At 39.8% G+C, this 12,200-nt stretch overlaps 1 protein-coding gene across 1 annotated transcript in view; it reads right to left on the bottom strand.

Moving 5' to 3' along the window:
* The window catches only part of trpm7 (transient receptor potential cation channel, subfamily M, member 7), a 30,722-nt gene that overhangs the window by 17,420 nt on the left and 1,102 nt on the right, over window positions 1-12,200 (bottom strand). The window contains exons 2-17 of the mRNA XM_034877871.1: window positions 12,068-12,147; window positions 10,921-10,959; window positions 9,433-9,640; window positions 8,345-8,558; window positions 7,464-7,588; window positions 7,049-7,220; window positions 5,281-5,455; window positions 3,620-3,743; window positions 3,207-3,279; window positions 2,294-2,394; window positions 1,747-1,881; window positions 1,598-1,651; window positions 1,370-1,510; window positions 801-935; window positions 356-633; window positions 31-259 (exon numbers count right to left, since the gene is read on the bottom strand). Coding sequence (XP_034733762.1) covers window positions 31-259; window positions 356-633; window positions 801-935; window positions 1,370-1,510; window positions 1,598-1,651; window positions 1,747-1,881; window positions 2,294-2,394; window positions 3,207-3,279; window positions 3,620-3,743; window positions 5,281-5,455; window positions 7,049-7,220; window positions 7,464-7,588; window positions 8,345-8,558; window positions 9,433-9,640; window positions 10,921-10,959; window positions 12,068-12,147 — 2,283 coding nt within the window. The remainder of the gene's footprint in view (window positions 1-30; window positions 260-355; window positions 634-800; window positions 936-1,369; window positions 1,511-1,597; window positions 1,652-1,746; window positions 1,882-2,293; window positions 2,395-3,206; window positions 3,280-3,619; window positions 3,744-5,280; window positions 5,456-7,048; window positions 7,221-7,463; window positions 7,589-8,344; window positions 8,559-9,432; window positions 9,641-10,920; window positions 10,960-12,067; window positions 12,148-12,200) is intronic.

Genomic DNA, 12,200 nt, shown 5'->3' with positions numbered 1-12,200 from the left:
CAAAAATAAAAATCTAGATGGAACATGAACCTTGTACCAGGAGTTCTTGCGCATGTTCAGCCTTCCCATCCACATGTCTGACAGCAGCAACTGGGTGCAGGTATGAGCAACAAAGGGCCGTAGGTGGGAGGAGACGGCCAACTTCAAACATGTAGAGTTGCTCCAGTTCTTCAGCTCGTAGGTGAGCAGCTTCATGGCCATGGTCTCATCCTGCCTGAACGACTCCTCCAGCAGGTCCACTGCTAACGTCCCAAACTCACTGAAAAACAACAGCAGTTTATTTAGTCCACACCTTCACTTTTACAGATACATTTTATATCTACAAGACATGACTCAAAGCTACAGAAAACCTTACATTGAGTACTCCTTGAGCCTTTCTGAGGTGTCGTCCACCAAGTCACTCTTCTTGGCCTCGTAGCCCATGGATCGGCAAAGCTTACAGGCCACCAGTGCCTTTGCCATGTTCTCCTCGCCATGCTGCCAGAAGAAGAGTGACATTTTCTGCCTCTTCATCAGCACGGCCCACACCAACAGCTCATTGAAAGGGTAGGGAAACCGACGTGTCTCTGGGTCATCTATGTCCACAATCTCTTCTTTGCTTCCCTTTTTGTTCTGCTCGATGGAAGACTCAAGCTAGGAGGAGAGGGAAGGAGCAGTGAGAGGGGTAGAAGCCCACAGATTTCATTTAACCATTACTCCCTAGATGCAGAGAGAGATCTTTATCTTGAGACCTTTTAATTTTAGGAATGCCGGATACCCCTGTTTAAAGGAAGCCGTGTCCCTTTTATTGAACCATTTACCTTAGGTTTGTATGGCTGTGCAGTTTTGATGAAGTGGTTGTGCCTTGTCTTCTCCTTCTTGTCTGCTTGCATGCTAAAAGACTCGTGACTTTTCCTCAAATGAGAACCGGGACCTGCTGCATGGCGCCCCGACCTCTGTGCAGATTATGAAAACATTTTCAGAGAAGTTGTATTTCTTTCACTGACTTCTGTTACAGTTTGTAATCCATTCAATAACTGTTTAAGGTCTAACATCAATAGTACAATGCATTAAGTGTTCCCATAGATTATCTCCAGGAGTTAAATGTAAATGGGCTGTTTTTATGTAGCGCTTTTTTAGTCTTAACGGGTTATTAAAAGCACTTTTACATTCAACCATTCAAACACATTCATACATTGTGGCCGAGGCTGTCGTACAAGGAGCCATCTGCTCATCAGATTAACACTCACACACATTAACACTCTGATGGCACAGCATTGGAAGCAACTCTGGGTTCAGTGTCTTGCCCAAGGACACTTCAACATTGGACTGTGGGGCCAGGAATCAAACTGCCAACCTTCCAATTGGCAAGAGTTGCAACTGTTCTCACCCTATTGTTGCCGTGGAGATTGTTGTAAATGATTCGGAAGCGTTTCCTGGTGTAGTTGCACCTGTAAGTCCCGCCCATCAGGTACTCAATAACCAGGCCCACATCAATCAAAGTGATCTTATAGTTTGGAGGCAGATGACTCTGCGAGATAGCACAGAAACAAAGTGGTGAATGAGATTGAACAGATTCTCGTTAAGGTGAACTGATAAAAGCGTGGCTGAAGGTTACCTGTTTAACATCTCTAACCAGGTGGAGAAGAGTTGGGTTGTTGGGAGGTTGTTTCTAAAATAGAAGATACAAAAAGCTTTACAACACTCAAAAACACACATCATTTTTACAACCAGCCCATCTCAGTTAATTAGTTGCTGGTGCATTACCGTATTGTAGAGCTCCTCTAGCCGACTGATTGTCAGGAAACGGTGCATGCTTACACCGTTTTCTATGAGCAACTTGACAAAATCAACCCTGTCCATCACGAGTGCATCCAGCATAGCTTGCTCCAGGGAGCTCACCTATACACACAGAGATAAACATGTTGTTATGAACCATATTTCAATAGCAATTATCTATAAAAACAACCAAATTAGGGAGAACACCAGTAATATTTCCACATTACAAAAAACCCACATACACATAATAAAAATAAATACATATCATCTATCCTCCTATTAAAAAGGAAAAGCCAGGATTCCCCCAAGTTTCAAAATAAACATAAGTACTTAGGGCAGCTTATGAAGACAACTGTAACATGGTTCATTTTACAGTCAAAACAAGCCTGCCCAACTCCAGTCCCCCAGCTCCTCAGACGGCAGATTGTGGTTAGCAAAGATTCTGGGGTCATTTTGGGCAAGGTTTGGAGCTATTGCTCAGCTAAACATCTGTGAAAGATGAGGCACGCAGAAACACACAAGCACGCATACCTACCATGAGCTGCTGTCCATACACAAACACATGATTTTTGGCAATGTCTACCCGGTCCCAGGCCAGTGTCAGGACCAGCTGATCGAAGGCAGATACATTTGTGCCTGAAATACACAGATACAGCCATGTGTAACTTTTACACAGATATTCATTCACAGACAAGTAAAACCGCATTTACTGTTTATTGTCTGTTAGCCAGCTAGGAGGATTAGTAATGCAGGACAAGGGCAGATATACAGTCAATTACACACTAGTAAATCCCTGTTCAGTCCACTGCTCTCTTCCACACTAATCTGGTTTATTGTCCTCTAGGACCCGTCTGAATCAAATGATCATAATCAATGTACACAGAATTGATTTTGTGGACGTCAAATAAAAATCCAGCGGGAATTTGAAACTTTCTCCAGACTATCGATTATCTGCAGTCACTCAAGAGTTGTGTTTCTTGCTTTTGCCGCAACATACATTCAGTAGAAAACACCAATCATTGAGGTTTTTTTCCCCATCTGCCATTATACGAACAACAAAAAGACATATCCTCTACAGCATAATGAAAACAAAGTTGCTCAGGTGCATGTCTGACTTTTTCTGTTTTTCTAACAAACTGCGCAGAAGAAGAGGAAAAAGACATCATCTTAGTGACTGACAGTGTTGAAATAAGAAGGCCCTGTGAATGTGGGCAACATGATCTCCTCAGGAACACAAAGAGAAGGGCACCAAGGGGGAACGCTGTTCTCAAAGCATATCTATATCAGAGTGAAAACATTAAGAAGTTTTGTAATCTTTATTTCCCAATACCAACAACCTTAGCATATCAATAGACTGAGTCAGCTTTATGTGACTTTTGTGACTCAGTTCTTTTACTAAAGAAATTGATTAAAAAAAAAAAAGATTTAGAGAGAAATCATCCACTAACCTTGGAGTAAAGCCCTTAGAATGGCTACGTCAATGTCCTGGTGCTCATCGGAGCTGATGTGAAACACAGTGATCTGTTTTCCAAGAAACATGATAGCACTTATCAACATGTTCCCACAGACAAAATCCAGATGTTTCAAGAGTTTGTGATATATATTACTTTAAAAAAAAAAACTAACAGTGGGACCATCACAGTTGTCTCTGTGGCAGTGGTTCAATGGGTTCATTTAGTTAAGCTGTTGTACTTTCTTTTTTTTTTTCTTAAGAAGCTTTTTCATTTGGTTTTCAGGAATTGCATTAAATGACTGATCTTTGCAAGTTTATTTTACTGCAGCACTCATTGTAATGGGAACAAATAAGAAGTGAACATGAATGACAAGTGTATGAAAGTGATTAAAACATGCATGAATGTACCAATTCTTTGCTCTTCATGCACTCCATCAGAGTCTGAAAGAGATGGATGGCATCACTGTGGCTGAAGTTAAAGGTTTTCTTGATGGTTGCGATGATGTCAGTCTCCACTCCATCAGGAAGACTACTGTAGAACAATTACAGTATTACATGGTTACGGTCACGCTGCTCAAACCCACACAGCTGTAAAACATTTAAATATAGGTTTGATTCCCGCACAAAGTGCTTTGATCTCAAGAAAACACATTACGTGAATGCCTCCAATAGGGTTCAAAGAGTAATAGACTGCACCTAGACTCTATGCATGCAGTGCTTGTGCAGCCTTATATTGCTGCAGTATACATAATGGGGTTTGGAAACATGGTTATATGCCATAGCCCCACAAAGAGTATTTAAATGCTTTATTTATTAGTTCTTTTAATTTAGGTAATTTTCTAAATGTTTCCCCCAGTATATTTTTGGGGTGGGAGGAGAGATTTAAATGTATTTTTGTTTCCTTCCATTATTTGGTATAGTTGAAACTATGGGGCGCTACATAAATGATGCCATCTATCTGGGACTGGTCCTTTGTCAAAAAAAATACATTTGCCACTGGGCCTAACAACTTATCTGAGGGAAACCCTGTATTCCATTTCCTTTTTCCTGTTAAATAACCTTCAAAGTTTCCTGTGATAGGCTATAATAAAACCCTACCTTTTTGTTTATATGCTATTTGGATCACTGTCCAAGATAACCAAACCATTAAATCAAACAACTAGATTGTGTTGATGGATACCTTTTACATTAAAGAAGTGGTTGAGTGCATTTTGCAGCGTGTGTGCAAGCCTGTCAGCTGATAACTTTTAACTACACTGTCACAAGTTCAACTTTTTTCAACTCTATTATAACAGACATGGCTGTGGCTGGGTTGTTAAAAATCCTTCTGGGACAGAAATAGATAAGAGCCACCAACGACGCTGTCATCAAAGGAATGGCAACAAAAAAAGAGAGAGAAGATAATCGCTGTCTACAACACTGTCAATGCTTCATCACTAACAGCATCATACTGCCTTTTTATTTTACCAATTCTCCAACTTTAAGCAAAAATCTAAAAATTTAATAAAATACATGCTGAAGCCTTGATTTCCTTTAAGTCTCTCTAGGGAACCTACTACCTCTCCTTTCATTCCTTCCTTTCCTATCATATGTCCATCATTTTAATCTGCTATTTTAAAAAAATAAATCAAGAATAAAACCGCATAACCACAGTTGTCCCCCCCACCCCAGCCCTGTAATCTGTGTGTGTGTGAGCGTTGTGACGTGCCACTGGCTGCGTGGAAGCTGTGTGGGAGTTGCTGTGTGGAACAAAACTGCAATTTGGGTTGTGTGAACCACTTCCTTTTGTTGTTATGCCTTTGTTTAAAAATGTAGCTGTTCAGTTTTATTTTTTAACTAAATAGCTCTTCTGTTGAAGATTGCTTTTAGTTAATTTGTTAGATTTAAATATTATAAAATGTATTGTTGCAGCTTAAAATGTTTCTGCCTTTCCTTTGGTTTCCAGCAGGTTTATTTAATTGTTAGTGTCCTCCACCCCTAGACACGATAAGGTCATTATAGTTTGTGTGTGTGTGTGTGTGTGTGTGTGTGTGTGTGTGTGTGTGTGTGTGTGTGTGTGTGTGTCCTACCCTCCTTCCTCAGTCTGCTTGTGGACATAGGCCAATATGTCAGCAGCACGGCCGGTCCCCTCACACACCACCACTGGGACAGGAGGGCTCTCCTGAAGGTAGTCTAGCACGGTGAGGATCACATTGGGACCGCCCTCAAAGATCAGGGCCACAACAGGAACACCCTGACCAATTCCTACAAGAAGGAAGATGAAAAGTGGGCCCAGCTCTAATGTTATTTTACGAATACAGCTCCACCCAAGTGACAGTTTGTAAGACTTTGAGATGATAATAACTAGCTCACTGTTATCAACTAGCTTCTGCCAAAGAAAGACAAACTGACTTCATAATGACTACACCTTGGAGTTTAGTGCTATATAAAGGGTATGTAATGATAGCACACAATACTTTACATAATGTCTATTATAGGAATTAATGATGCCAAATAATTATTCAACTTTTGGTAGTTTCTATGTTATCTGTTTTAAGTTTAACTAGTTGCACTTCCTGAATAAAGTAAATTAAACTCAACTGCAATAATATTTAACTGCTGAAATAATTTAGATTTTGACTTTCATAAATGTTGAATCTTTAAACATCCAGACAGCATTTCTGACACCATCTGAATTAACCTAATGTATGTAACATGGCCCAAAGTGGTATTTACACACAATTATACACACCAAAAAGTATCTGCTGCACATTAACACACAGTATTTTGTTAACCAAATCTTGATGCTGATGAATGATATCCAGAAAATCTCATGCCATGGCAAAATTTACCTTTTTAACACATAAAATTATCAGATATTTTATTTTTCCAGGAAGAAAACCATGTCAGTCTCTTTCTAACAGTCCTAATTTAGCCAGTAACACTTAACAGCCAGCACAAAATGTCTTGAAGGAAGAGTTTAGTAAACTGTGTTGCTTCAGTTCAATGAAACTGAGATGCAAACACGGTTTGGAGTAATTCAATGGTAATTTTATGCACCTTTGGTGGAACTATTTATTAATAATTAATTCATTATAAATAATAATTAATTGTCCTTGTCCACTGTCAATGAAATGTGCAGTCAAAAATAAAGTTCCAGCCTGCAGTAAGCACGTTTGAGCATTAGTGAAATTTTCATGGACATTTCTGACAGAACTTTATGTTCAATGGCCATCATTAGCAAGAAAAAGAGAAAGCATTACATAGAATTTTAGGATTTATTTTGGGGGGTTTTAGGCCTTTATTTGCATAGGAAAGCTTTGACTTAAAAAAGGGGAGAAAGAGGGGAAATAACATGCAGAAAAGGGCTGTAGATCGGGGTCGAACCTGCGGTCGCTGTATCGGGGAGTAAACCTCTATATATGGGCGCCCGCTCAACCAGGTGAGCTTACTGGACGCCCGCACAACATAGAATTTAAATTTAAGTTTTTCTTGTAAGAAGGGGGCACTCTATTATTTAGGATTTAAGGCACACATTTAAAATCCTGTACAACACAGTGTGGAGTTAAACCTTTGTGATGTACAAATTCAAAGCCCCCAACGACAAAATGACAAACTCAAGTTGGCAAATATTTATTATGGGACACTCTTGATTTCGGTAATTTAGCAGGGCAAATGTGGTATTTTGACTAGGGGAGATGAGTATATCAGTAAGGCAATGTTTCTGTCTTTCCAGACACAAACAATGACACTGCATTATCTCAGAAGAGTCCAAGACCACTTTTGCAGATCTAAAGAGATGTTTTTCAAGAATCCAAGCACTGGAAACTATTGTATTGAAGTTTCAGTTTTTCTTACGTGCGTGTATTCTTTGGAGGTTGATGTGCTTTTCCAGGTCCCGTCGCAGTTGGACCTCAGCGCCGTACTTGCCTACTGTCCCATCATCCACCAGGAGGAAATGGGAATGCAGATTGTTGAGAACGTTTAGTTTGCTTAGAGGGTTCAGCAGTGTCTGATACGGAGCGACAATCTGCAGTGTTGACAGATTGACACAAAGCGGTACAAAGGAAGAGGATAGGAGAGTGAGCAAAAAAAGAAAAGAAAAATGACTTCTGTACATCAACAAAACAATCTGAGCTATAAAAAAATGAATGTTGTCAAAAAGACTCAACATTAAATAGATAAAGAGGTTATTGGGTATTTTAGAAATTGCTATTGTCAAAGTATCAAGATCTTTCGAAATAATCTTGAACAAATTAAAGTTGCATCTTACGTCTCTGCCAATGAGATCGTTCCTGTTTTCAATGACTCCCCAGGATGCGATCCCGATAGTGCAAATTTTCTTTGATGATCTTGAACAGTGTACTTTGAGAGCGTCTCCAACATGTTTTGCCACACCTTTAGAAAGGATACATTAAACAATCAATGAACTGTCATTATTACTTCGACAGGAGTGTACAGTTTTTTTTTGCTACTTAACCTTTGCCATACCTCACTTAAATCCCCCCTCAATATATATTTCCGTAAAAATGTATGACGAGTAAAGGAGTGCTAGATACTGTGGATTCAAACCACGCTTGTAAAAAGAAATACCCAGGAAACCTGAGCCTCTGGAATCAAAATTTCCAACAAGTACATTAGGCCTGGGGTTGTTTGTGAACCACAGTCCTCAGCTAATAGATCTCATGGATTCAGCAGTAATTTGGGATCCAGGAGACCACCCCAACTGCTCAGGGTGTCTGTGGCATTAAAAGTAATCACTGGTCTGGGTAATTGACCCTGTGAGCAATGATTTAAACACTATGATCAGACCACACCATCTTAACGTTGCGCTGTGGCTGCAGACACACCTCGGCCACAACATGGCCAAATGACACGCTTAGAGCCAGGTATTAAAACTTCTGCTACATCAGCGCATGTGTGTTTGTGCAGGTTTGAGTACAATGTAAATGTGCGCGAGTGTTCACTTAGGGAATGTGTTAAAGAGCAGGGGTGAAAAGTAAAAGTTGTTTAGCTGCAATATCCGTGCAAAAACAATAACTCTGATTCTGTATGACACTCATTATTTTCCCATGAGCTAAACATTTATTGCATTATCCTGGATGTTTGTTATTTCTCATTCAAAACTAAAATAATCTCTCTGTGACTACAGACCTGTGTTGACCCCTCCAGTGAGTATCCAGGCCCCAGTGGTGACTGCAGCTTTGATGAGGCCCTTGCCTACCACCTGCTTGAGGCGTGGGTGCAGCTCAAAGTTCTGAGCTCCTCCGTGGACAGAGATGAGGATCTTAGGAAGCTCCATATGCCACTCCTTCAGCATCAGCCGCAGGATGCTCTCTGGCGGCGAGTCGTGGGCCAAACGCACATACTGCCCACGTTTGCACAGAAAGAAAAGCATGTGGACATGAACATATAAAGCAGAAAAAAGCAGCAACATCCGAGAAGCTAAAACCAAGCAGTGCTTGGTTGAAAAACAACTAGTTGTTTATTCATCTCATAGTGCCAACACAACACCCCTACTAACCAGTAGGGGTGTTACAGTTCATCAAATCCACAATTATAATTGACTTTTGATTTGAGGTCAGAATTGGTTTAAATTAAAACATTTTCAGCACTCACTGCTATGCTATTGTTAGACTACTATAAAATGTTACAATACTGATAACTTCAGGGAAACAGGTGGATTTTTCAGTTATTTTGTTTCTTTGTCATCTCCGACCCTGGTAGGGGCCACGGTGTCTGAAAAAGCAGCTGAAGCCTACTGGTAAGCTTTGCTGTGTCTTTAGCTGCAGGTTAAGTTACTGGTAAGCTACACTGTGTTGTCTTCGGATGCGCGCAAGTAGACAGGGTTAGAGGGGAAAATAAATACTAAGAGAATTGCCAATCTTGCTTTTGAATTGTGAGACCCCGATAATCAGTAGTAAAGACTGGGGATATACATGATCCTTCTATTTTCCTTATTTTATTTTGAGTTTGTTGGTTAACAATAACATACCAACACAATGTTATTGGTGATAATGTAATTTGAGAAATCCTGCATATTACATTAATACACAGGGTTAAATATATGTATATTAAGGTTTTGTTCACAATGCATCTACACACATTTACATTTAAGAAAACACCTTAAAATACTGCGTTAGAGCACTCTTCAACAACCCACAGCAAAGTTATCAAGACTCCCAGGATTTCTTTTTACATGAACAACATGCTCTCCAGCAGAGAAGAATGTGCCCTCCTACCTTGGCTCTGTATGAGTGAGACCCTCCCTGGAAATTGATGACACCGTAGGCATCAGTGGGGCTGGCCTCTGTGTGTTTTTCCACCGACCACTCCTCCAGCTCGGGCATGGACAGGTTGGGGTTTTCACCCAGTTTCACGTCTGAATACTTCATGGCCAAGCTGGCTGTAAAGCCAACATGCTGCCGCACCAGCCGTCCACAGCAGCATCTTGAGGTTAAACAGAATAACTTTAATTGATACTTATTCAATTTATACATCTTAATGCCCTGATACAATAACCCGATAATGGGCCGTTGGACAGACTGGCAAGGTTGTTGACTCAAGTCTGTTCGGTGTGTTCCGTGACATTGTCTGTCGGAGGGTCCGCCGGCCTTCCTGGCATGCTTGGTTGGAAGGTCGGCACTGCCGGCAGTCGGCCTCAAATGACCTATCTGATTGGTGGAATGCTAACACGGAAACAACGTGCAAGAATAAGTGTGACTAGAGTCTCCCTAAATCTGACGAAAAGCTTTTAAACTGACCTATGTCGATCTAAAATGAAGACAGATTCAGCATATGCGTGGCCTTCTTGCTTCAAATGTTTTCAGACAATATGTTTAGGTGAACTATTTTAGTAAAATATGGGATTGTATTTTGAACAAGCCGCCATGGACAGTCTGGCTTTGAATTTACAGAGAAACCAGACCCACATGACACGTTTGTGTAATCAGCTGCCGTTGGCAAACGGCATTGCTTTGGTGGGTTCCGAGTCAGTCCGTCTGCCTGCCAACGGTCAGCCATCGGGTTAGTGTGGCAGTGCCCTTAGCAGCAATGTGGCAGAGCACAGCAAGTACAACAGAATGTAAAAAATAGCACATACTTAATTTATGTCACATTTATAATTGCTGTAAGTAAAATATTTGCTTCATTAACCAGCCAAACAAGCAGCTTAATTAGCTAGCTAGCTGGATCTGATACAATCTGCTAGTGACGGTTATTATTTAAGCTAACAAAATTGACAGTTGCTTGCTAGAAATACAAAGCCTGTTTGTCTACTTTTTTCTGAACTAAAAGACACATTGTTCCAAGAATTTTAAATGTTAGATATATTTATTACTATGAACTGCATATGTACACTTTATCAAAACATCCAAATCTCTCCCATCAATATAATATAACTAAATAAATAAATACAAAATAATAAATATGTGTCTTAACAACCTCTACTTTCAATGGCTCATCAATTTATTATTAATTATAATTAATGACAAACCTAAGCTTTTTTGTTTCCACTACTTTAATTATCTTAGGCAATGTGCATCCTGATACACAAGGCCTGGAGGTTACACTTTTCTTGTTCACTGGAATTATAAAAGAATTTGCCTGCAGGTCTTTTCTGGTGTGAAGTCAACTGGTTAGTATGGACTCTTGAAACTTAAAACTTCTGTTAAGACTTGTCCTGTCAGGTTACAAAGAATGAGGGGAACAAAGACCAAACAGATACTTACCGGACTAGCTGTTGACAAATCTGGCATCCTGGAAGGCATCTGAAACAAATTTCCACAAATTAATTAATCGTTGTTTTAGACGTAAAAAAATACAAAACACCAAAATTTAGAGTACATTTGCAAAGACACAAAGACAGTTATAATGCTCTGATCTTTTTTAGTAAGAAGAAAGCTCTCGGTAGACAGTTTGAGGACATTAAGGAAGGTTATTTGTCAGCTGGGCAGGCAGCCCATTTAGATTGGCCTTTAACCAAGAGAGCATTGTGAAACCTGCCAAAGGGACTCTCACTTTGATCACGGTCACATGCAGGCCTTTTGCCCAACGTTAAATGGGTCCATGTTCACTTATGCCTCCGAATCATCTTTGAGCAACAGCACGTACTGTAGTTAGAGGAGAAAATCCAGTGGCAAATAATTGATGTAAAAGAAAACACAGAATAATAGAGTAACCCAGTATTTTTGTGAGTTTACAAGAAGGAAGGTGCAACTTTTTGAAAGTGCAACTAAATAGTAGTAGTGCAATAGAAATGGCTTACATACAAAGGAGGAGGTTCAACAGTAAGTACACTGTATGGAACTATTTAATTTGAAATGATTTTATTTTACAAACACTTTTTCTTTGACCATTTATTTTTATAACTGAACACCATTTATACCAGTTTTATTGAGCTATTTCAGTTGTGCTTCTCATGCATACCAAATACATTGTGAGTGAGCGGCCTGAATGCCAAGCCCATGTAAAAATAATATATCTACAAATACAAATAATAAATTTAAGTTTAACAGCCAACCAAAAGTGGGATTCCGAAGGCATTGAATCTAATCAGTCATCCACATGATGACCTCCAAACGTCGTAAAATAGCGGACTAATAGAAATGAACAACACCTTTTTTGTGATAAATGTTTTTAAATTTATGAATAACACCTAAGAAGATATGATACACAGGTCTATCACTGGTCTTCCCCAGCACTTAACGCTGCAATTACAGTGACAGACATAAACATAAAAATTATGTGAAAAACAGACTAATTTACTCTTTAGAGAGTGGTGGTTAGGGTTTGGGCCTACTTTAACACACACCATACAATTACACCGTTTCCATGGTTACCACCACAAGGCACACTACAGTAAATCTAAGCACATACCTGTGGGGGTCTTTTGACACTGGAAGTATGTACACACATTCCCGCTTGGTGAAAGTGCTTTCTATCCAGGGTTTCTGGGACTGTGAACAAAAAGAAACAGTTTGATATTGTGAACAGTACGGGGATGTTACTG

Source organism: Etheostoma cragini, chromosome 1, assembly GCF_013103735.1.
Source record: "Etheostoma cragini isolate CJK2018 chromosome 1, CSU_Ecrag_1.0, whole genome shotgun sequence".
NCBI classification, from domain to species: Eukaryota; Metazoa; Chordata; class Actinopteri; order Perciformes; family Percidae; genus Etheostoma; species Etheostoma cragini.
Note: the sequence above shows the minus strand (reverse complement) of the source record. Positions and strands in the feature narration are given on the sequence as shown.